This window comes from Alligator mississippiensis, chromosome 10 (genome assembly GCF_030867095.1).
Source record: "Alligator mississippiensis isolate rAllMis1 chromosome 10, rAllMis1, whole genome shotgun sequence".
Lineage (NCBI taxonomy): Eukaryota > Metazoa > Chordata > Crocodylia > Alligatoridae > Alligator > Alligator mississippiensis.
This window is the reverse complement of record NC_081833.1, coordinates 77,608,920-77,633,636: the sequence shown is the minus strand read 5'-3', so window position 1 is coordinate 77,633,636 and position 24,717 is coordinate 77,608,920. Positions and strand designations below refer to the sequence as shown.

The following is a 24,717-nucleotide window of genomic DNA, read 5'->3' as shown; positions in this document are numbered from 1 at the left end:
ACAGACTTCCTGCCCCAGCAGAGCCAGGATGTCTGCAGCTCGGGCTCTGGGGCTGGCCACTCTCCAGTCGGCTACGTGGGAGATGCAACTTAACTCCTTTAGGGAGTCAGATTGCTGAAGTCATGCAAGCCACTACCCGAGGCAGGAGAATACCAGGGCAGCAAGTGGGATGTCCTTGGGGACTGACTAAAACACAGAGGCAGAGACACAGGCTGCAGCTGCACGTGTCTGCATGGGCGAGAGGGGCAGAGCACAGACAGCAGCCCCAGAGGGAGCAGGCCCAGAACTCCTCGGGGAAGAGGAGCAGCTGGAGAGGCAGGTTTGGAAGCCACAAACAAGGAAATGCCTCCCAGCATCTATTCCTGCCACACAGGAAAGCAGGGTGCCATGTGCGCTGACTGTGAACAAACAAGACCACAAAGAAATAACTGATGCGTGTTGGCAATGCCTCCTTCTGATGGAGCAATCCAGCGAGGCGCTGGATCCACACTAACTGCTGGGGCCACGAGGAGATGTATTGCAATGGCATTTTACACAGCACATCGCTTCCTTTGTCTGTGGCTGTTCAACTCTGCGTGCCTGCTCCGGGAAGCACTGGGCAAACACAGGACAATGCAATATTAACGCATTCATCCTGCTTGAAATACCATGCTAATACTATCCACATACTAATGCATTCATATTGCTTGAGGGAAGCACTGCTTGAGGAAAAATTATCAAAGATTTCCCAGACACTGCACAGCATCTTAACAGTGAATCTTGGTTCCCCGACACGTTTCTGCAAAGCTGGTGTAACTTGTGTCTTGACACGATTAGGACTTTAGAACAATTAAACACCCTTTGCAATCAAGTTCTGCACCCGTCTCTCTCAGTACCTGGCAATCACAGGAGTCACTGAGGTTTCATATCTTTTTCTATGACCCCTTTTGCAGGACGGGGCCAAGTCTTCCTAAGGGCCTGAAAATGACTCGGATGGGACCAGAGCATGGCACAACATTTCACCTGCACGGGCTGACATGACAGATGCGATTCTCTAGAGCCTTGTACGCTCTGCAGAGCTCTGAAGGTGACACAAGATAATGAGCTGTAGTGCGATACATATATGGCTGCTCTGCAAGATCCCGGCTGGTCTGGGCACCTGGGTGTCAGGATTTGTGCTCCTCTCTGCGGGTGCAGGCAGCTCTCCCAGCCCTAGGTCATGCAGAGCGCTGCTCCTGGAAGCATCTATCCCTCCAGACAGATTACAGGCTCAGTCTGGACCCCCCCAGTGCTCTGGTAACAGGGATACTCGGGCTGCTAAATAGGGGTGTGGAAGGTGCTCAGCACCACTGTCTGAGCCCCACACTCCGCTGCACAGACCTATGCTCCCCCCTCCCCGCAATCAGCCACTTCCCTAGCCCCAGCTGCAAGCGAACAAGTAATTAGTGATAGCTGGACTCAAATGGCAGCAACAGCAGCGAGGGACTGGGAGCTGCCCTGGGGAGGGGTCCTAAGGAACGGCCTGTGCCTGCATCACGGCCCCTGGGCAAGAACCCCAGGCGTCTCTCCTGCCCCGAGAGGGCTCCAGTAAAGAGCACCCAGAATGATGAAAGGATGGAAAACAGGTCTCCTGGTGAGAGACTCAGAGTGTGAAGACTCAGCTGATGAGGAGGCAAGGAGATGCCCTGAGAGCAGGGAGCTGTGAGGAGAAAGAAGCCCTTCCCTTGAGTAGACAGGAGCAAACCCCATCAGGGCACAGGGAGAGTTACCAAATGCAGGACTCTGGAGACAGCCTCCTGACAGCCAGGCATGGCGAGCCTGAGCCGGCTGACTGCACTGCACCCTGGACGAGGGAGAGGTGCCTCCTGCAAGGCGGGACAGGCCACAGACCGCTACAGGTCTCAGCTGCAGCCCCACAACCTCCAATTAGGCCACCATGCAAATCCCAGCAGCCAAGCTGCACGCCCGCACCACCACCCTGCCCTGCCCAGCCCATCCTCCCATGAGCCGCGCTGGCAACCCATCTCTTCACACTGCCTCCCCTTCGCCCTCACGCTGCCCGGTTGGCCCTGCCCCCATGGCCCTCTAGACTGAGACCTGCTCCCAGCCCAGGACACCCTCCAGCACGGGGCAATTCATGTGCCGCGGCTGCAACAAGCCCCATTTGCTCTGCAAGATGCTGATCCTCAGACAGGACACCCACGGGTATTAGCGCCTCCCTAGCTAGGAACAGATGTCGCATGTCTCTCCCTGCCTCTACTCTCTTCCTGCGAAATGGGAACTCTCCTCCCAACAATACCTCGGCTCCTCAGCAAGTTACAAAGACAAACTGGCTCAGATCTGTGAAGCTGCATTAGGATTCTTGGAGCCCCCAGGCGCAAGCAAACAACTTGCTGTTCTGCGTGGGGCCAGGGCCTGGGCTCATTCACTCATAATGAATTTGGCACTTCTGCTGCCTCCTCTGCTACCAAAGCAATGAAGCTTCCTTGTGTTTCTGGAGTAAAACATTTTTAGTTGTCAATTGACTGTGGCCAGATCAGAGCATTTGCTATCCAGCACTCCAGCTGGGCTATCCTGGACCACTGGCCATTGCAGTCAGCACCTGGCTTCGGCTCCCCAGCTCAGTGATATACAAGGCCCTCAGGCAAAGACTCGGAGTCTGAGCTTGGCTCCGAGAACACAGTGAGATCGCGCCTGCCAGCATACGTGGCAGTAACACGTGTGTGAACCTGGGCAGCTGTGGAAAGCAAGCGCTGAGGAGACCTGGCTGGAGAACTCAAAACCAGCCTCTGGAAACCCGGCGCTCAGGTGGGAACAAGGTAAAAGAGGGACTGCTCAGAACCATGTCAGAAGCGTGAGGGTCAACATGGGACCCAGTGCACAAGGTTCAAACCCATCTGCAACAGCTCAAGGAATCCACAGGCCGTGACACCCCAGTCCAACGAGAGGGGTCATGGGATCAGACGGGAAATGAAGGCGCATCAAAAACTGAGCTGTGGGCCAACAGGGAAAGTTACGCAGCCAGCCCAAAAACCAGATGTCACGAAATGAGCATTTATTGTTCACTGCTGCTACTGGAAACAGACTGGCCATCTCAATCTCACCGCAAGCTTTCCTAGCACGTTAGCAGTCCATTTGATGTGAAAATCTCTGCAGACAACAGGCATTTGTGATTAGGCTATGATTTAGGAATCTCTATAATCCCCAGAACTTGAGTATTAATAGCCACAAAGACAAGAAAATCTAATTCAGAAATGCCAAATTCAGGCTGCTGGTCATGTCTTCACTCTGCCCCTTGGGTCTGCACGCCATAATGCAACCTTTAATTGCATTCTTTTCCCTTTACCCAGAATAGGAGCAGCATCCAAACTCGTGCTGCTGGGACCAAAAGGAAGAGCAAGGCCTCGCTATTCGGCTGAAAAATAGAGTTTCTAAAGGCTCCTGAACTGAAATAAAAATTCTGAGTCGGGTCCAGCATTTAGCCGAGTAGCAATCAGAGGCTATCATCAGATGACCCGTGATGATACAGGCCTGCATCTGTCCAGTTTAAATGTCTTGGTTTATCTGATGTAAGGAATTGCAATGCAACACAGAGAGTTGGCCATGCAGAGGGAGAAAGTGCATGTGTGCCTTTATAGCCCATCCATCCCCATCAAACAAGTGGAAGACACTTTGCACAAGCTCCGTTCTTGTGCACAGCTGCCAGGCTCTCCGCCTTGCTGTCACAGCAGCTGCGTCAGCCTGCCCAAGCACCCACGTATCTAATGCTTGGGAACTCCTATGGCTTCTTTGAGACGACAACACGGGGGCAGCAGCTACGTAGCCACTCAGCAGGGCTGGACTACTTAACACAGGCCACGTGACTGCACAGCCAGGCAAGGGCAGGCTAATTTTAGAAAGGCTGTATCACACAGCAGCTCCCGCAAAGCTCCCAAAGCTTCAGGCTGGAGATGCAGCCGGGCACCAGGGAAGGTGAAAGTGAAGGCGGGTGGTCATCTCCCGCAGGCGCCTGCAGCAGCCCCCAGCAGCAGCTGGAGGAGATGACCTGGCCGAGGAGCAGAGCAGGGTGCAGCGGCACGGTGCAGCACAGCACAGGAGGGGACACCAGGGCCTTCAGGGGAGGGCAGGGGCCCTTTGAGGCACGTGACATCAGCACCCTCTCTGGCTTCCAGCCTGGCACCAGGCAGGCGCAGTGATGCCCAGTGGCGCCAGAGAACATCAACCCACAGCTGTGGACCTACATTCCACAGTGCCCCCCCCCAAAAGCCAGGCTGCTGCACTGTGAGGGGAGGTCCAATAGGCCCTGCACCCGCCAGCCCCAGGTCCCGGCACCTTTGGTCCAGCCAGGCCCCTGCCAGGGCACGCTGTAATGCTGCACTGCGCCGGGCACCAGCCTGCGAAAGGCCCACTGTCGGCATAGGCAGGTGCTGACCATCCTGGGAGGAGAACCAAAACGATTCGCAGCAGGTGGAAGCCTCCTTCCCCAGCCAGCCTACCCTGCCCCTAGTTCAGGAGCAGCAACTGAGCCTGCAGCTCTCCAGTAGGCAAGGGCAGCCCCAGCACCTGCCACAACTGGCTCTGGAACAGCCAGCCCCAGGGCCAGGATGCTGAGGCAGGTCCCCTCCACCAGGCTTGAGCACTGGTTAGACTCAGGCCATTTGTCAGGTGTCTGCCTGCCAAAGCACAGCCAATTACATGACAAGCACACGGGAACAGGGACCTGCAGCCCAGGGAGCACCTGGCAGAAGTGGCATTGAACCCTGGCTGGGCTTGTTTCCCCAAGCAGGAGCTGCTCCAGCCATGTCAGCCAGGCAGGCCCAAGCACACGCGTGGAACTCCGAGCTCGAGGCAGAGGGGCAGCCTGGTGCCAGGTGATAGGAGGTGGCAGACAGCATGACTTGGGACTGCTGTCCACAGTGCAGAGCCCTGAGACCGCAAGGGAACAGAGCAAGCATGAGCACGAAGCTTCAGCCAGGAGCTGCACCACGGCTGCTGCTTCTAGGCATTTCCTCTGCCTCCCACACAGCCTGTGACTGCCTGCATTCATCTTCAGCCAGCTGTTGAGTCTGAGCAGGGCTCCCTCCTGGTGGCAGGGGAGTGGGCAGCACTAGTGGAGCTGTGCTGCAGGCACGTGGCTGGCACCTTCATAGTTTCATAGTCGGTAGGAACCTAAGTAGATTATCACGTCTGACCCCCTGCCATGGGCAGGAAAGATGCTGGGGTCAAACGACCCTGGCTAGGTGGTTGTCTAGCCTCCTTCTGAAGACCCCCAGGGTAGGAGCCAGCACCACTTCCCTTGGAAGTTGGTTCCAGATCCTAGCCGCCCTGTGAAGTAGCACCTCCTAATATCTAGCCTGAATCTACCCTCAGTCAACTTATGGCCATTATTTCTTGTTACTCCCGGTAGTGTTCAGGCGGACAGGGACTCTCTCATAGCCTGCTGGTCCCTCTTGGCCAGTTTGTCAACAGCCACCAGATCTCCCCTCAGCCTTCTCCTGTGGAGGCCGAACAGGTTCAGGTCTCGTAGCCTCCGCTTGTAGGGCCTGCCTTACTGCCCCCTGATCATGCAAGCGGCTTCCTCTGGACCCTCTCCATGTTGTCCACATCCCTCTTGAAGTGCGGCACCCAGAACTGGATGCAGTACTCCAACTGCGGCATGACCAGTGTCACACAGAGGGGGAGGATCACCTCCTTGGCCCTGCTCGTGATACATCTGTGGACACATTACAAGGTGCGTTTAGCCTTCCTGACTACGTCCCCACCTTGCCTGCACTCTCCGGCCCTATGGATGCCGAGCAGGGTCCCAGAGAGAACAGCCCATTTGGCAGGGTGCAGCAAGGGGCAGGCAGCTTCCTACCATATGTGCAAGCCACATATGTGCCACCCAGCCGGGGGGTGAAATGGGGGCCTTGCATTCAGCAGCATGCCCCGCAACCAGCTGCACGGCTCCGCGGTGGCTTCTGCATGCAGGATGGGGGGGCTTTGCGGGCAAACACTGCCACTGCTCAGCCATGCCCTTCGCCCCTGGATCCTAAAGTGGAGTAAGCACAGCTCCGTGGCAGCAGGAGGTTTTGTACGCAGCGGCCGTCACCGCTGGTACGGGCTGCCCCACAGGCAAGTGGCAGCGGCTGCCTATGCCAGTGGTGACAGCCTCTCTGCCTCCAAAACCTCCTGCTGCTGCCGCGGAGCGGTGCTCGGAGCTGTACAGCCAGCAGCAGCAGAGGGGTGCGGGGTGGTGGGGATGGCTGTGTGCTGCTCGGCCACCACTGTGCTGCTGCTGCCGCCCGGCAGCTGGCTGCACAGCTCCAGGCATGGCTCTGCGGCGGCAGCCGGAGGTTTTGGAGGCAGCGGCTGTCACCACCATAACGGGCCTCCAGGTAAGCGGCAGCACCATGTACAAGCTCAAGCCCCCACCCCCTCACCCCCATCCCTCGCTGTGGCTGCAGAGTCGGCCACGGGCTGCGCTCCGGCCGCGTGCTAACCTCCCTCTCCCCCTCCCTTGGGCAGCCGGCTGGGCGGCATGTGTGTGGCCCGCACGTGGCTGGCACCACCACACTGCCCCCTGCATCACTTGCCTGCAAAGCCCCCCGCAGAGGGACACCCCTGCCCTCACCCCTGGCCCTGCTCCCAGCTGCGATGTGCCGCCTGGGGCCAGCAGCACCCCTGCTCCCTCAGCCCCCAACCATCTTCCCCAGCCCTGCCCCACAGCCCCACTTACCTCCATGCTCCAGGGGTGAAGGGTGACTGTGAGCCTGAGCCCGGCCTTGGCTGCCTCGGAGGCTCAGGACCCCCTCCCTCCGGCCAGGGCTGGGGGTTTCCCACCCTTTTTTGCAATTGGCTCCTGCGGGCTGGAGCTGTGCCTGCCTGCAAGAGCTCTTTGCAAAAGTGGACAATACACAGATTTCTCTGCTAAAAAGAGAAATCCGTGGTTTTCTCCATTTTCCCGTGGGAAACGGAAAACCCGGAGCCTTGCTCATGAGGGTGGTGGTGAAGCACTCACAGGCAACCCAGAGAGGTTAGGGAATCTCCAACCTTGGAGGAATTCAAGACCCAGCTAGACAAAGCCTTGGCTGGGATGATGTAGATGGGGCTGGTTCTGCTTCGAGCAGGGGTTGGACTAGATGCAACCTCCTGAGGTCCCTTCAGCCCCCATTTTCAGTGATTCTACGGTTCAGCCTGGGTAGCTGAGCACTGAACCAAGAAATGGAGCCCCTGGACGCACAGCAGTCTGAGCTGTCCAGCGCTACGCGATTAGCTCTAGCCTGGATCCACAGCATGAAACTGTTTCCAGTCCAGACACAGGCAAGGTCTTTGGGCCCAAGATCAGACCTCCTGCAAGAGCAACCTGATGGGTTTCAGCACCAGATGTGACCCTGCCCATGAAGCAAAGTGGCTCCTCCGAAGCTGAAGCCTTTCTGGGTGCTCCCAGCAGCCTTCCCTGGCGCAAAGCTCGGCCCAGAATGCACTGGACCCCCGTCCTCCACCTCTGCAACAGGCCTTGCCATGCCTCCTCCCAGGATCCAGACCGCACCTTTGACCGCTCTCCCACTGGGTCCTGGGAAGCCCCTCCCTGCCCCTCTGGGTGCACTGGCCCACCCACACCGCAACTGCAGCTCTCCTGGGACGCCCCTCAAACCAGCTCCCCTGGTTGAACCCATCTGCTGCCATCAGAGGGTGTGCCCTGGCTTGTCAGCATCTCCTCAGCCCCTCGGCCACCCGTTCAGGCTCATGCTGCAGGGTGAATTCCCAATCCCTCCGCACAAGCCTCTCCACACTCCAGCTGACCCTTAGATCTAAAGCCAGGAGCCATCTCTGACCCTCCTGTCCCATGGCACAGGACCACAGGACTAAAGGGCACCTCAGGGGCCATCTGGTCCACCCCCTGCCTGGATGCAAGATACTGCTCCTCAACCCTCCTCTACCATGCTCAGCCAGCCGCCTCCAAGGCCTCCATCGCTACCACTGCCTCACTGCGCTACAGTGAGCAAGTGCTTCCAGCTCTGCTGCAGTCTGAAGCTAGCACCTACCATCCTGCCCTGTGTAGCAAGGAACAGTGGTCATGCTCTGTCTTCCCTACAGCAGTCCAGCCCTCCAGAGATTTAAAGACTCCCATCAGTCACCTTTCCTCCAAGCCAGAAGTGCCTAGTTTTCCCAACCTTACACCTTGCAGCTGCCTTCCAAGTCTTTATCACCTATGGCACCCTCCTCCAGACCCTAACTTCTCCACATTCTCCTCGAAGTGTGGAGCACAGAACAGCGCACACGACTCTAGCTGAGGCCTACCCAGCTCCAAGCATGAGCTCGGATTTCCAACCTATCAAACCCTACTGAATTCTGCTCCTGTCTTCCAGCGTGCTCACAGTGCCTCCCAGTTCCCCTTCTCCTGTAAATCTCCCCAGGAAGCTCTCCACCGCAGCACCCAGGTCACTGACAGGCTCATCAAAACAGCACTGGACTCCAGACAAACCTGTGGAAACTCCCCCTCAAAACCTCTTGCCATTCTGACATGGATCCATTTGTTATTACCCTTGACTTGTGGTTATGCAGCCAGTTCTCCATCTTGCGGGACTTGGTCAAAAGCCCTGCTGAAGCCCAGACGTGCACACCGCACCCACTGTGTTCCCTTCCTCCACCAGGTAGTAACTCTGGCATAGGAGGAGATTGGGGTAATCAGTGCAAAGCCATGTCGGCTGCTCATGCTCTGCCTTTCCCCCCCGGCACTAACAAATGGACTTGTTGTGATACACTGAAGCAGCTTCCATACCATTGCTGCCTTTGCTATAGCCCAGTGCTCTCACCATCCCCAGCTGTGCACATGACTCATGATGAAGCACGTGTATGCAAGAGGTTAGTTACCCTCCTTCCTTCTCCTCAGGGCAGAAGAGCATGGGCTAGGCTCTAGCATACAGCTGCACTGCCTGCTGCACAGGCGCAGTCCCAGCGCCGGCCCCCGGAACGACAGCACATGCCAGACACATTCTTACCATTGTAAAAACGGATCATACAGCTGAGGTCTGCGTTTGCTGCCTCCTCCTGTATCCTCAAGGGATCTTCGAACCCGAGGCTGGCCAGGTACTCATACACGATCTGCAGGGGCTTCTCTGTGGGCTCCAGCCGTCTGGGGATGAAGTGCAGGAAAGGAAATTAGTTTGCCAAGGCCTGGCCCTAATCCCAGGCCCTCGCTCCTGCTACAGTGTGGAAGGGGCCTGGCATCCTTGGCCATGCTGGTAGGGCCCCTAGATCCACGCTCCCTGCCACAAGACATGCGAACACTTGGTGCTGCCCTCCTGATCCCTGAGACATGAGACACATGCTCCTTGGCAGTCGCATGCCAGGCGGGCTTCCCACAGCACCTCTCACTCTGCACCCAGTGAAGCTCCCGCTGCCCGTTCCAAGTCAGCCCCAGCCACGCAGTGCAAACTGCCCCCCGCCTCCCCTTCGAATGCAGCTGAGAGCACAGCAGATCAGAGAGCATGCTGGTCACACTGGTCTGGCACTCCTGGAACAAGACACTCAAGAGTCATCCCCAATGAAGCACATCTCTGTAGCTGCAGGAGGTGGCCAGAGCAGTGCCGGGATCGCCGGGGATGGGACGCAGCAGCCTCCCCAGAACACAGGATGACAGCAGACGGAGCCAGAGCGGAGCCCTGCTCTCCTCTTGTCTCCTGCACTGCAAAGGCCAGAGACTCACTGAGCGATCCTGGCAGCCCGCCCCGGCTTCTGCCCAAGCCAGAGTAGCCCAGAGACTGACGCCAGCCACAGCAACAGGACTTGGAGTCAGGACGACTCCCCTCTGGCAACTGCTCCCACAGGCAAGCCAGCCTCACCAGTAAAGCCTTCCCTTTGCTCCTACTCCGAGTTTCCTTAGCTTCCTTTGCCCACGACTGCTCCTTGCTATATTCTTCTCCTGACTTAACGGACGTTTCCCTTGCTGGTATTGACAGCCCACGATGAAAGTTGCCTTTCCCCCTCTCCTGCGAGTGCACGGAGGTCTTGGGGGCAGGCAGGTTTGCCAGACAGCCAAGCAGCACACACCGCTCTTCGCTGAGCATCCTCCAGCATGGAGACGTCCCTGCGGATGCGCTGACAGGGCAGCCAGCACAGGGCGTGTGGTTCCTGCCTGCTGAGGCAGCACGGCCGCCTGGCTTTCCCGCCCGCACCCCACAGAACCGCGCCCTCTCGCCGCCATGCCGCTGGGAGCCCACGTGCAGGGTGCTCCCCGCTGGGACCCACAAGCCCGTCTCCGAGCTGCTGCTTTCCCAGTTCCAGCCCCTCCCGGCTGCAAACATCACGTACCTCGCGGCAGGGCCTCCGACCCGCTGTAAGGAAACACGTGGTCGAGCACGTTCCGTTCCCACGTCACCAGAGCTGTGCGGAGCGGAGCCACGCCGGCCTGGCCTCTGCTCTCAGCCTCTCCACAAACTCCCCCGGGGCCTAGGCCCTTTGCTCCCTGCCAGCCCTGCCTGGCTGCTGCGACGAGGCACAAGCCAGGGCCTGGCACCCTCTGCGCTCTCCAGCCCCCCACAGAGCTCAGCCTCTTCCATCTGCTCCACGCCGCTCCGGCATCGGCCAGCTGCGTCCCAAGTGAAGGGCGGTAGCGCTGTGCCAGTCCGGACAGCCTTCCCAGGCAAAACAGGAGGTGTCCCCGGCCCAGACAGAGCTGCCGGCTGCCGCCCCACAGGCGCAAGGAAGAGGCTGGAGGGGTGCAGCACTGCGAACCTGCCCCCGCCTCCCCGCCACGGCAGCTGCTCCCCCCCCGGCTGCTGGCTGACAGCGCGCGCACGCGACGCAACGGCACCGAAGTTGCGGCCGTTTCCTCTCGCAAGGAGCTGCCGCTGCACCGAGGGGCCTCGCGGCGGGACCGTCAGACGCGGCGACCAAGGGACCCGGCAGTGGCCGAAACCCTCGTGATTCACGGGGAGACTGCAGGGACTCAAGCGGCTCCTCTCCGGCGCCAGGACAGCGTGGTCCGGAGGCGACGGCCACAAGACGACAACCCCGGGGGCGCGGCACGGCGCGGACACCAGGCACCCCAGCCCCACTGTGCCAGGCGCGGGGACACGCGCTCGCCTGGCCCCTTCCCCGCTGCCGCTCGGCTCCCGCCAGAGAGGTCTGCGCGCGGAGAGGAGGGGAGGGGAGGGGAGCCGGCCCGGCCCGCGCACGCTTCCCGCCGAGCCCTGGAGAGCCGAGCCCCCGTCCCGCGGCGGGGCGGGCTCACCTGAGCAGGTCTCCGTGCAGCTGCAGGTAGAGGCGCTGTCCCGGCGGGCAGAGCTCGGCGGCGGCCGTGTGCGCGCTGCACAGCACGAGGCGCGGGGCGGCCGCGGGCTCCGCGCCCTGGATGCTCACGCAGCCGCGCGCCGCGTCCTCCCGCAGCCAGCTCCGCTCCCGCGACCCGAACCGCCAGCTCCGGCTCCGGCTCCCGCGGCGCCGCGCCGGCCTCTGCGGAGAGAGCGGCGCTCAGCGCGGGGAAGGGCTCCCGCCGCGCGAGGGGGTGGGGGGCGCAGGACAGGACCCGCCCCGCCCCGCCCCGCCCCCGCGACCACCGCCCCGGCCCCCGCACCTTGAGCAGGCGCGGGCCCGCGCGGGGCCCGGCCCGGCCGCCCGCCTCGTCCTCGTCCGGCTCCGCCGCCTCCATGGGCCCGGCCGGCCCGGCCCGGCCCCGCCCCGCGCGAACGCGCGTCACCCGGCCCCGCCCACCCCTGTAGCCTACCGGCAGCAGCTCCGCCGCCTGGCCCCGCCCACGGGCTCGCTGGCGTGCCGGCCACGCCCACCGCCCGGCAGCCCACCTAGACTCCGCCTCCGTCGCCTCATTAGCATGCACGACCCGGACCGGCCGGGCCGGAAGCGCTACCCACTTCCGGCGGTCAGACAGCAGTCCGCTCCCCCTCGCCTTCTGCCCGCAGACCCCCCGCGCGGGCCGGGCCGCGCCCACGCCCACGCCCACGCCCGGCCGGGCTCTCTCGCTGCTCCGCGGGGCGCCGGCCAAACAGCCTGCTCTGCTGCTGCTGCTGCTGCAGGGCCCGCCTGGCGGGACGTCCCGGCCCCGACGAACACGGCGCCGCGGGAGCTGCCGGGCCGGGCCGGGCCGGGCGCAGAGCGGCAGAGAGCAGCCCCCAGCGCTGCTCGGGCCACGGGCCTGGCCCGGGGAAGGGCAGCGAGCATCCGTCCCCGCGGGGGAGCGCGGGCCGGCCCTCCACGCGCCGCCCTCGTGCGCCGGCACCACTGCTCTTCCGGGAAGGGGCCGGGCAGGCTGCGCCCGGGCTGCAGCAAGGCAGGAGCAGGAGCTGGAGCTGGCCTAGAGCTGTGCCAGGCGCGGGCTGTCTGCACGGCCAGCTCCGACGCCCGTGGTGGTTGCGTCGGCGTTTCCACTGCTGCCGATGCACCTGCCCGGGCCAGCTCGCCGCACCTCGTCCGTGCTCCAGCCGAGCTCTGCCGTAGGGAGCCTCCTCCGAGCTGCAGGCTGTGGCTGAGCCCGAGCCCGAGCCCTCCCTGCGAGCCAGCCGGCCGGGCAGGCAGGCAGGCAGGCGCGGCCCGCAAAGACCCAGCATAGCTACAGCGCACCGGGTTTATGCTGTATTTTCTGGCACACCGAGACCAGCAGTCTGAACAAAACGGTGACAGCCGTTCCCCAAGCCCGTGCCGAGCAGGGCCACTTCTGCCAGCCGTCTCGAGGAGAGCAGCACAACCTGCTCTCGAAGCACTTGCGCAGGCGGAGGGAAACCATTCCAGGAACAGGCACAGTCCAGTGCTAGGTCTATGTCCTGGAAGAGGTCAGAGACCGAGTGTGCAGGGCGGGTCCCTGCAAGCTTGGCGCTGGCAGGGCCTAGGAGAAATAGCGCAGGTTTGCAGTCCATTTCCTTCAAAGCAGCAGAGCTGGAGACGAGCGTGCTCAACATCAGCAGGCTCAAGGGATGAAGATCCAAAGTGTGCCCCTCTCCTTCCCCTGCTCCTGGAGGGTGCGAGCCACCAAGTGCCCCCATCTCTGGCGTCCAGTCGGTCTCCAGCAGGGCTCATGGAACAGACATCCGAACGGCATCGCACTCCGGCTGTGGCGCAGCAACATGCTTTCTCGAGAAGAGCTGTAAGAATGGCCCAGGACTGAGAAGGGCACCAGACCTCAGGCCTTTGGACCCACTTGCTCAAGAGACAGGCTTCCACATGAAGAACAGCTTGTTTAATTACTCTGGTTGAAGACGAACATGGGATAGATACTTTAATTAAGTACAAAGTGGGAAAAGGTCTCTTTAAACTGCATGGTCTTTATTTCAGTGCCAATGTTACAGATACAACACAAATGTCCCAGTCAGAACGAACTCAAATGGAATCCAGGGGTCTAACAGGCTCTGGAAATTAAAGGAGGGAAGGATCTGAAGTAGCTGGGAAATGGGACTTTGCAGTGTAGTCTACGATGAGTCTTCCAGCAGGCAGCAAGGCCTTTTCTTTAAGGGCAATAGAGCTCGACATCTCTTTTCTACCCACCTACCACAGCCAACAGCCACAGGACTGGACAGTAAGTTCTGAAACTTTGGGTGTGGGATGGGTCAGCCAAGGGTGGAGCTCAGAGTCTCTCATCCATAGTGAAGCTTTCCAAGGAGGCAGCTACAGAAACACCTGCGCAAGTTTGCAGAGCTGCAGCCGACGACGGAAAGCGAAGAAAACCCAAGTGCACCAGGGCTTTGTTTCAGTTCCGGCACTACAACCATCTGCTCATCTCTCACCTGCACCGCTCTTCCTGCAGTCCCAGCTTTGCAGATGAACTTCCAAGGTGTGACTTGCCCTTGGTATCATCATACAACTAAAGTTGTGTGTGTGTGGGGTGTGTGTATACAGCAATGCACAGAATTGGCCACAAAGAGTGGACAGCCTCCTCCAGCACAGGGGATATGAAAGAAAAAGGCATGGCTCCCTAACACCCTCTGGATGAGTTTCCAACCTGAACCCCAGATGAAAGTGCCTGAAGATGTCTACCCAGCTAGTGATGAATCAAAATGCACCTCACCCACCCCACAGAGAGAAGGCAGCAGAAAGAAGGGGAAGCTGCTCACTCGCTGCAGAGAGAGAGAGAGAAGGGGAGAGAGGGGGAGAGCTTCCCTGCAAGGAATTCCAGTCCTCTCTTCCAAACAGGCTGTGTTTTTGGGGGGAGAAGGGGAATGTTGTTTCCGGCTGTGAATGCATGTGTGAGGGAGTGCAGAGTAGCCCCCACAAGCAGCCAGCCTCATCAGTGGAGGGGAGGAGATTAGTCTTAGCAGATATGCTTCAGAGTCAGCAGTCGATCAGGGAAACCCCTCCACATCAGCAGGTCTCTCTGCTCCCCGTGCCCATGGTGCAGTTTGGGGGATTGCCAGGGATCACAACCTTCTTCCCAGAGTTCCTTTGATTGGGTGGGGTGAGAGTAAGAACGACGCCAGAGCCTCACTGCCAGGACTGCGGGGGGAAGTTGTTGACTTCGGCTAGATCCTGCATCGCAGAGCCCTTGTGATTATATGTCAACTTGATCCTCATACGGAGCTGTTGCTGCAGGAGGAGAGAGAAAGAGATCAGCTCTGCCACCCCACACTCCCAACTGAATTTCCCCTTCTTCCCCAGCACACATGATCCAACGTTTCTGTAGGAGGCATGGGCATGGTGTTAGCCCCACCTGTTCTGCCAGCAGGCACACCCATTATAGGGTGTTTGCTTCAGGCCTGAGCCTCCCTCTGCCGGGCTCCACTCCAGGGGGTTGGTATCACCTGCTTTTCTCAAACACAAAGTCACTTCCTGATCTTGGAGCCCTTGAGAAACCCCTGAGTGCCCTCCCTTCTGCCCAACACACCCTCCTGGGACCCAAGTCTACCAAGCCTCAAGACTTTGCTGCTCTAGGGTAGCTCTGAGGGCCTCAGGAGGTTGGGTTGTCTAAAAAAAAAAAAAGAGAAAGAAAAAGGGGTGGCTTGTTCTCCACATGAAGGAATTTTTTTAGTGTCAATTATTCTGGAAGCCTCTGTGAGGCACTACTGAATTAGCATAATTCTGTTATCACAAGAGACCAAGGTCCTAGCAGCCAAGAGGGATAGGGACCTTTACTCAAACTTTAAAACTACTTAATTTGTTTCTTTATTGTTCCTAAACACTCTGGCCACTTCAGAGAACAGCTGTCTTGATCAGAGACAGAAAAATCAAAAGAAAATTCCAAAACTACATCAGAGACTACAAAAATGCTCCAGCAAACAGCAGAGACAACCAGTTTTGGCAAAGTTGATGTGAAAACGGTGCCCTGCATTCAGGCCTGCTTTACACAAACTGCACAAAGCCAATGCTCACTTTCTTCCCATGTGGGCCACCCTTAAATAAAGTTCCACTTGTAGATGCTTTATTAACCAGGCTGCTGGGGAAGAGACCCCTGTTCCTTTTACCATTGGCTGAATCAATGGGTGGGCCACTGGATTTTTTTCAAAGCCCTTTCCTAACCATAACCACAGTACCTGCGACTCCCCATCACCAGCCAACCTGTTCCACCCAGAGAAAAAACAGGACTCTGTTCCAAATCAGTCAATACCAGACACCACAGATGCTCAAACAAACATAAGGAATTCCTTCTGCCAACTCTGCTCACCTTCTGTGGGTTCAGGACTTTGATGACTTGTGTGATGGTCCCCGAGTTAAATGCTGGGATGACACTGCTGCTAGGAGACAGGAGCTGCAGCTGGAATGTCTGAAGAGAAGGGGAAAAGACCTTTCAGAAACAGTACAGTTATGCCATTTCATCAGGCATCTAACACATTTATGTGTAATTAATGCAAGTCACTCATCGTGGTGTCCTGTGACCAGTGGGGTCCCCCAAGGCTCTGTCCTTGGACCCATACTGTTCAACATCTTCATTAATGATGTGGACACTGGAGTCAGAAGCGAACTGGTCAAGTTCGCCGATGACACCAAACTTTGGGGCAAAGCATCCACACCAGAAGACAGGCTGGTGATCCAGGCTGACCTGGACAGACTCAGCAAGTGGGCGGATGAGAATCTGACAGTGTTCAACGCCGATAAATGCAAGGTTCTCCACCTTGGGAAGAAAAACCCGCAGCATCCTTATAGGCTCGGCAGTGCTATGTTGGCTAGCACTACGGAAGAAAGACTTGGGGTCATCATTGACCACAAGATGAACATGAGCCTGCAATGCGATGCTGCGGCTAGTAAAGCGACCAAAACGCTGGCTTGCATCCATAGATGCTTCTCAAGCAAATCCCGGGACGTCATTCTCCCCTTGTACTCGGCCTTGGTGAGGCCGCAGCTGGAGTACTGCGTCTAGTTTTGGGCTCCACAATTCAAAAAGGATGTGGAGAAGCTTGAGAGAGTCCAGAGAAGAGCCACGTGCATGATCAGAGCTCAGGGAAGCAGACCCTACGATGACAGGCTGAGAGCTCTGGGGCTCTTTAGCCTGGAAAAGCGCAGGCTCAGGGGTGATCTGATGGCCACCTACAAGTTTATCAGGGGTGACCACCAGTATCTGGGGGAACGTTTGTTCACCAGAGCGCCCCAAGGGATGATGAGGTCGAACAGTCATAAACTACTACAAGACCGTTTCAGGCTGGACATAAGAATTTCTTTACTGTCCGAGCCCCCAAGGTCTGGAACAGCCTGCCACCGGAGGTGGTTCAAGCACCTACACTGAACACCTTCAAGACCAAACTGGATGCTTATCTTGCTGGGATCCTATGACCCCAGCTGACTTCCTGCCCTTTGGGCAGGGGGCTGGACTCGATGATCTTCCGAGGTCCCTTCCAGCCCTGATGTCTATGAAATCTTATCTACGTGCCTCAGACCAGAGTAGAGGGGGTGGGAAATTGTCTGGTGTGCAGGACACTGGACTCCAGGTACAGAAAACAAGTGTTCTTCTTCAGACTCCCTGGGTGACTTTAGGCAAGTTACATATCCTCTCTTGTACCACAATTCCTAATCTGCAAAACGGGAATAATCCTTACGGATCTCACACAGATGCTGCAAGGATGAATGAAATGCAGGGGCTCAGACAGTGCCGTTTTAAATAAGACTGGGGCAGGCAGTTCAGCAGTGCACCTTCAAGCCTAATGTTCAGGTAGAACAGCCAAAACCTGCAGATAAATTCAGCCTACCCATGACCCTTTCCACGTTTAGCCCACATGTAGCTTCAATCATAAGGCACTTGCTGCTGCCAGGTTCCTGCCCAGTCCTAGCTGCAAGCAACACCAAAAACCATGCAACAGCACCTTGTCCAACCTTGCCACCTTATGGTCAGCCCACTCTTGACAGGGCAGCAGGGCAACCCGATATTTCGTTAGGAAAAACTCAGTCACTGCTAGAGCAGGGAGGCAGTGGAACAGACACCCAGGGAAGCTGCGGACTCTCCGTCACTGGAGGTGTTCAAGAAGGTTGGACAGACGCTGGTCAGGAATAATCTAGGCGTAGCAAGGCTTATTTTCTACTATGGGGATTTTCTAGGCTTCTGGGCTTTGCTGGTTGCTACATGGGTTCAAGAGGGATTTTTTTCCCCTTCCTGCTGCTACATGTGTCTGGGTGTTTTTAAGCGTTCTTCAGAAGCATCAGGTGTTGGCTACAGCCAAGGCTGTGGATTTTGACTGGGCTGTGCCAATACTCCTGTTGGGACCAAAGCTGCAGGTTCCTAGCTAAGGGGTCTTACCTCTCTACGCAGGGTCACACCAATGCTGCATTTGGGGTCAAGAAGGAATTTTCCCCATTGTCAGACCGATATGAATTGTGGGGGTTTTTACCTTTCTCTGTAGCAGGGAGCATGGTCTCTACATGGGATCTCAAGTGTATTTTAACCTCCTTTGCAGCAATAAGACATTGGTCACTGCGGACCCCCTGCTTTACCTGTGGCAGGTTAGGGTGTGAGGTTTTGTGTTACATCAGGGTTTCACAGATGTTAGGGGCTGGAAAGGACCTTACAGATCATTGGGTCCAGCTCCCCTGCACTTGGGCAGGAAAGGCTGCTGGGATCAGCTGACCCCAACAAGATCACCAGGGCGGGTGACTGTACCACTTCTGGGGGGGAGCCTGTTCCAAACCCTCGGCACTCAACCTGTAAAGAAGTTTTTCCTTTTGTTTAGCCTGAAGCGATTCTCAAGCAGCTTGTGCCCATTATTTCTTGTCCTCCCCTGGGGTGACTTGGTGAACAGATGCTCTCCCAGACCCTGATGTATGCCTCCGATATACTTATAGGCTGCCACTAAGTCCTGTCTGAGTCTTCTCTTCTCCAGGCTGAACAATCCCAAGTCTTTCAGCCTCTCCTTGTATCACCTGGTCTCTAGGCCTCTATTCATGCAGGTGGCCCTCCTTTGGACTCTTTCAAACTTCACATCCTTCCTGAAGTGCGGTGCCCAGAACTGGATGCATTACTCCAGCTGTGGTCTTACCAAGGCTGAGTAGAGTGGGAGGATGACATCCTCAGCCTTATTCAAAATGCCTCGGTAGATGCAGGCCAGTGTTTAATTAGCTCTGCCAACTATGGCATCGCATTGGTGGCTCATGTTCATTTTGTGGTCTATCACAACACTCAGGTCTCGTTCAGTTGTGGTGCTGGCAAGCAGAGCACTGCTGAGCCTGTAAGTGTGTTGTGGGTTATTTCTCCCCAGCTGGAACACTTTGCATTTCTCTGTATTAAACAACATCAGGTTGAGGTCTGCCCATCTCGCAAGCCCGTCCAGGTTGGCCTGTATTGCCAGCCCGTCTTCGAGCATGACCACACTCCCTCATAGTTTGGTGTTGTCAACAAACTTCACCAGTTCGCTTTTAATACCCAAACCCAAATAGTTGATGAACATGTTGAATGGCACTGGTCTGAGTACTGAACCTTGAGGGACACCCGAGGGTTGACTCTGTCATTCTGCTCAGAGGTTGGACAAGAGGTTTGTCTGGGATGGTTGGGCAGGACTGATCCTGCCTCAGGCAGGGGTTGGACTAGGTATGACCTCTGGAGGTCCCTTCCAGCCCTTCTCTAGGACTATACAAAGTGATCAGGGAGGTTTGGCTCCTGCCTGCAATATGATAACTAATGCAGGAGGGGCCGAGTGATCCAGTGGTAGACCAGAGGACAAAGTCAGCTCCATGGCAACTGACGGGAACGTCACATCTCCCTCTTAAGTACCAACACCATAATTCAGAAACATTCAGGCAGACACATGTGCTTGCAAAGTCCCAAGCTACTTCAACCAAGTGCTCCCTAGGAAGTCACCAGCATTTTACGCTGACAAGTAAGCAACTGGTCTGGCTCAGGAGCCGTGCAATGTGGGTTATGGCTCATGCCTCGTCCCTTCAGTCTGTACAACCCTGCCCCTTCCTGGCCTCTTCCACCCAAACTTTTTCTGGGATGCGGTTACCAGCTTACCAAGGAAGCAGCATGGTCTCAGGCAAGACTGCACTGGCAGGGAAACCCCAGCTTGAAAGGCTCATAGCTTTCCACAGCATGTACAACTCAACAGCCCTAGGTGTCAGGCTGCAGAGCCATTCCTGTCCTGAGGGAACGCCTTTACTGCCCTGTGCATCTTGGACTTTGCTCCTTCTGGGGTGGAGCTGAACAGCAAACCTTTGAAAACCAGGAGTGGGCTCCTGTCCCACCATGAAGCCTGCTGGGGGTCTTACCTTTGGTACTGCAGCCTGGAAAACAAAGTCTGTCATGTCCAGCTCCGTGCTGTTGGAGGCCTGTATCGTGATCACGGTGACACTGGGGTTTGTGTTTGACCTCTCAAAGGTGAAGTCAATCTTCAGCCCATTCTTACTGTATGCAGTGATAGAGGGAATGCCTGCAGAAGAGAGTAGCCACCCGACAGGGACTTGGTGTCACCCAATGGCACTGGGTCCCCTTCCCATCACCAACCCAGTACAGCCTAGTGTGGAACTCCAACTCCATTAACTCATCTCCTTTGTCCTTCAAAACTTGGCTCCCAAGCTCTCGCAACTCCTTCCTCCTCACAGCCAGCCCTTAGCCCCCCGCTGCAAAAGATGGTCACACCACAACACCCTGGGCTTGGCTTTCACAGGCTCCTACCAGCAGCAATGTCATTGAAGAGAGGCTGTGATGAGAGTCCATCCAGCAGGAACGGAGGTTGTGATATCTGTGGGGCAGGGGCGGGGGCAGAGGCTGGAGAACCTATGGGAAGTGTTAAGAGGAAACCAAAGTTTAGTTTGTAGAAAGTGGGGGAGACTTCTCCCACCTGGAGAACCAGCCAGTCAGAGCATAACACTTCTGTAAGCGAACACCAATGAAGCCATGCCCCCCCTGCCACCCGCCCACATGGCATTGCTGGTTTTGGCTTCTGTCAGCAGAGTAACCCCTCAAAGTGAGCGTTTCTCCAGGCAGAGAGAAGAGGCCCGGACTCCAGCTTCTCCTGGTGAGTGCTCAGCCTGGCCCAAGGCAAAGAATGGAGAACCCCATCTCAGCCCAGACCGTTCTGCTGTTTGTATCAACCTGGGCTTCCACCCCTGAGGGCACAGCATGCCTTGGCAGAAGGGTGCCTGACCTCTCACATCTACAGCCAGACTGACACCCCCTCCCTCCTACTGAGGGCAGAGGTCCTGGAAAGCTTCCACAGCGACAGCTGGGGCTCACCTGTCAGGTTAAGGTCTCCCAGGAGGTCGAGGAGCTCCCCACCAGCAGAGGCCGGCTTACTCATTGGTGCAGTGGGAATTACTGGGGTAGTATCATTTCCTCCCAACAAGTCCAACAAATCATTTGCCTAATGAGAAAGTGATAGAGGCAGTAACACACTCAGCTCCCCACTGCCTTCACTTTTACCCACAACAGACTCCACTTGTTTGCAGACTAAAGGGACCCACCGTTACAGACTAGTCAGAGCACCTCTGAATGCTCCAGCGGTAACCTAATGCAGATCATGGTCTCAGTCCTGGGCTCTGCAGGACTGTGGCAGGGGAGGGAGGAGTCTGATGCCAGCAGGCAGGTCAGCACTCCTCCCTGGGGCTGTCTCCATCCATCTGCAAGCACTGCTCCTGCCTGTGCTCCTGTTGTGGCAGCCTCTGCTGCCCACTGACCTGCTCCCCTGGCCTGGGAACCAGCAGGGGAGAGGTTGCATCAGGCAGTCAAGACCTGGGTCGAAGAAGCTGGCAATAAGGAGTGAGGTGCTCACTGGGGAGACGGCACTGGTCTCCCAGCACCTTAGGTCATTCTGACAGTGGGAAAGGCTGCACCGTGGGAAGGGGGCAGCTTCCATTACCTGGCTGGTGGGCTGCAGCCCAGGAGGAGGAGGTTTGGTTTCCAGCACTGCTGGCTCTGTCTCTCCATTGGTCTGTACGACCTCAGTGGGGCCATTAGTGGTCACCTTCTCCATAACAGGCATTCTCTCAAGCAGGGCTGGCCTGAAAGAAGCTGACACGGTTACACTGTGCCATCTCCCCTGGTCCCAACCCAAACCCCAAGACACAGTGAGAACGGGGTGCACAGAGTACTTGCCCTTCTCTGTTGGAGCTATGGGAATCACACAAACAAGCCTGAGCCAGCTAAAGACTCTGACCCTGCCTCACCCAGTGTAACCTTGCTACTGACTGACACTGTCCCACATAGCAGGGATGGAGATAAGTCCTGTCCCCATTAGCTACATGAGACAGGTTCCACTGCAAGGCTGGCACAGGAAGCCAGGACTCAAGGGGAGAATGGCTCAGCAGATCAGCCAGTAGAGCTAGAAGATCCAATGGGAACAGCAGTTATTCACTGCCAGCCTCAGCAACTTGACCAGGAAGATGATCACCTGGGTCTGAGGCCCAGTAGCCCCTCCTGAAAGGGCAGAGACTAAGCACAGGAGGCAGGGTGTGTGCACAAGAGCAGGTGACATGCCAGTTCAAGCTTCTGCAACCAAAGCAGCAGAGGAGAAAATCCTTTGCCCCAGAAGGTGGCACTCCCCACTGAGAGGTGAAGCTAGAGCCACTAAGCGTGATGCTGACCAGACTCCTAGCAAACTGCTGACATATCTGGAGTGCTGAAGAATGGGAAGCTGCACTAGTCAGAATCGTGAGCTCTGGCAGGAGTCACACAGGCCTTGGGGCTAGCCTCTCCCTACTGGTGCCGCACAAGGAACCTCTTGCACTCACCTCATGTGGTCATACTTCTTGAAGAGTGCATTGTATTCCACTGCTCTCTGCTGGAGCTCCACATCGATGCTGCTGCCGTAGATGGACACCACCTTCTTGATGCGGCTGCAGGACAGATGGGGACCAACAGGTCTTAAGCCAGGGATCAGGGCGCACCTGCAGGGCCGTCACTGCCTAGCAGAGGTCTGTGGAACCCCTGGTAACTCAGCAGGGACACCCATTTTAGCTTAGTTTTTGACCTGGTGTCTACACAGCCCTGCATGTCTCTGTTGTTTAGCTATCACTTGGCTGGAATACCATGATGCATGCTGCCCAACAGCCCCCGGAGAGATGCGTGCAAGGAAGAGAGCTGCTCATTCTCTTCTGGCAAAGCAGAGGGGAAATCAGGACAGTGTATAACTAAGTGAGGAGTCTCTTACCCAACAAAGAACTTTCAAGCACAACTGCCAGCATCTGGCTGCAGTCTCCACAGATTGCAGACTAGCCGCAAACACGCACACAAAGGTCAGACACTATCTGACCAATACCCTGACTCAGTTCCAGCACAGCCGGCACCCATGGATCTTTACCACCCGTCCTACCCTCCCATGCCATGCCAGCACCTGCCAGACACTCACTTGACTGTGCAGGTGAACCGAGTGGAAAGCTTCATGATGGCAGTGAGAGCGTAGCCTCGTGTGACGGATACAGACATGTTTGATATCAGGATGCTTTCCAAGATATCAAGCACTTCATCTTCCGTTACCTGCAGGAACCAAGAAATCAGAGGGCGATTGTCAAACGTCTGTGAAGCAGACCCTTCCCAGGCACACAACAAGGTCATTTCCTCTCTCGCTGCCATGGTGGGCGAGTGGCAGCTGCTCATGCAAATCTCCTCCTCTCCCATGTGTCCAAGAGCACCTGACTCTGGCCCCAGCTTCCTCCTCCCACAGGTGTACCTGAATTGGCTCCTCCTCTTCACACTGACCAGACACCAGCAGATCTCCATACTCTCCTATGCACCAGGAGGCCACCTGCACCAGGGACTGCTGTAAGAAGAATCAACCAGATACATCAGGAACAAGCTGTGCAATATGCGAGTAAACAAAGCCGAGGACCAGAACAGCTGACCTAGAGTACATGCAGCAGGTGTGGTCCTCTGGCCAGGCTTCGAAGCCAGATTCCCAATAGGGGAAGAACAGGAAGAGTGTGTCACCAAACAAAAAGGTATAGCCAAGGCAAATACCAGGCTCCCACCCCTACTTGAAACTGGTGATGGTTGTTACGCTTGGCCTGGAGCTTACTTAGCAAGCACCAAGTAATACTGGCTTATGACAACAGCAGCATGGAAACCAGAGGTCACTGCTGGACAAGTACCTGGGAGTAGTCACCAAAGATAGCTTTGTAGAGTCTCTGCACAGTGTAGGCATGCATCTCCATGCTGTTGGTTATCAGCTGGATCAGGTTGGGGACAGCATCATCACGAACATAGCTCCCTGCCTGAAAGAGAAGTCACATCTTTAAGGAACATGCCAGGTGTCCCTGGTTCCACCTTCTTCCAACATACTCCCAAGAGCCTTACAAGCCACCTGAGGTCTGCTAGCAGTTAAAGGATTTCACTCTCCCTCCACATTTGCTAAATCTACTTGTCACATCTCATCAAATCCAAACTGGGAGCTCTCTGGGGAGGTGACTTATGATGCATGCACACAACAATGAGCCTTAATTGGGATCCTGCCTCCCCAGTGGGGGAACAAGAGAAGCTAGCTTGACAACTTCTCCTGGCCACTGGCACTAGCCCTGGTGCCCGCATAGAAGGGTCACAAGAAGACAAGACTCTCTTCAGAGGTTTATGCTGGGCCCATCATAGTGGCCAGGAGAAGATGATACCAGGTATGTAAACCAGATGTACTATATACATTTTCCCCGCTGGTAGGGAACAGCTGCAGTTTCCTAATGCTGTACATCTGAGTCCAAAACATTCTCTGGACAGAGTAACACAGCATTACACGGGCTCCCAGAAGCTTTTCTTTACTTGCCTGCATGGCAAAATGGTACCTCATGGCCAGTGTTTTCCTTTTCCACCTTATGACAACTGGAGTAGCAGGTGCCCCTACAAAGGGAATCCCTCTGAGCTCTCTCACAGGCCTGAAGGAATGACTGCTCTACAGACCAGCCCACCTTGTATGAATTCATCCACACTGAGGGCATGGCACAGAGGAACCCTGGACTTCAATACCAACAGTAGCAGCATGGGAGGCAGCGGCACCAGGCCCTTCATACCAGGAGTGTCTTTGAAAAAATCCCTTGGCTTTTGATGAAGGCAGTCAGATCCCACTCCGATGAAGGAGGATGAGTCCAAGACTGCCCTGCCAGCCTGCCTTTACAGGCCCTTTGGTTAAAGGCCAGGAACCTGAATACTGAGAGCCACTGAAGGAGGTGATACTTCCCCTCTATCGGGCGCTGGTCAGACTGCACTTGGGAGTACTGTGTGCAGTTTTGGGCGCCGCACTTCAAGAGGGATGTGGATAACCTGGAGAGGGTCCAGAGAAGGGCCACTCGTATGGTTAAGGGCTTGCAGGCCAAGCCCTACGAGGAGAGACTGGACCTCGTCAGCCTCCGCAAGAGAAGGTTGAGAGGCGACCTTGTGGCTGCCTATAAGTTCATCACGGGGGCACAGAAGGGAAT

The 24,717-nt window shown here is 56.7% G+C and overlaps 2 protein-coding genes across 3 annotated transcripts in view; both read right to left on the bottom strand.

Moving 5' to 3' along the window:
* The window catches only part of PHLPP2 (PH domain and leucine rich repeat protein phosphatase 2), a 37,695-nt gene extending 26,077 nt beyond the window's left edge, over positions 1-11,618 (bottom strand). The window contains exons 1-3 of the mRNA XM_059714030.1: positions 11,540-11,618; positions 11,198-11,418; positions 8,964-9,097 (exon numbers count right to left, since the gene is read on the bottom strand). Coding sequence (XP_059570013.1) covers positions 8,964-9,097; positions 11,198-11,418; positions 11,540-11,614 — 430 coding nt within the window. The 5' untranslated portion in view covers positions 11,615-11,618. The remainder of the gene's footprint in view (positions 1-8,963; positions 9,098-11,197; positions 11,419-11,539) is intronic.
* Positions 11,619-13,218: 1,600 nt separating this feature from the next.
* AP1G1 (adaptor related protein complex 1 subunit gamma 1) overlaps positions 13,219-24,717 on the bottom strand; it is a 47,234-nt gene continuing 35,735 nt past the window's right edge. For both annotated transcript variants that reach the window (XM_059714018.1, XM_059714019.1), the window contains exons 14-23: positions 23,407-23,529; positions 22,989-23,078; positions 22,668-22,795; positions 22,051-22,155; positions 21,180-21,321; positions 20,558-20,684; positions 19,997-20,098; positions 19,591-19,751; positions 15,569-15,667; positions 13,219-14,493 (exon numbers count right to left, since the gene is read on the bottom strand). In XM_059714018.1, the coding sequence (XP_059570001.1) occupies positions 14,392-14,493; positions 15,569-15,667; positions 19,591-19,751; positions 19,997-20,098; positions 20,558-20,684; positions 21,180-21,321; positions 22,051-22,155; positions 22,668-22,795; positions 22,989-23,078; positions 23,407-23,529 (1,179 nt within the window). In that variant the 3' untranslated portion in view covers positions 13,219-14,391. The remainder of the gene's footprint in view (positions 14,494-15,568; positions 15,668-19,590; positions 19,752-19,996; positions 20,099-20,557; positions 20,685-21,179; positions 21,322-22,050; positions 22,156-22,667; positions 22,796-22,988; positions 23,079-23,406; positions 23,530-24,717) is intronic.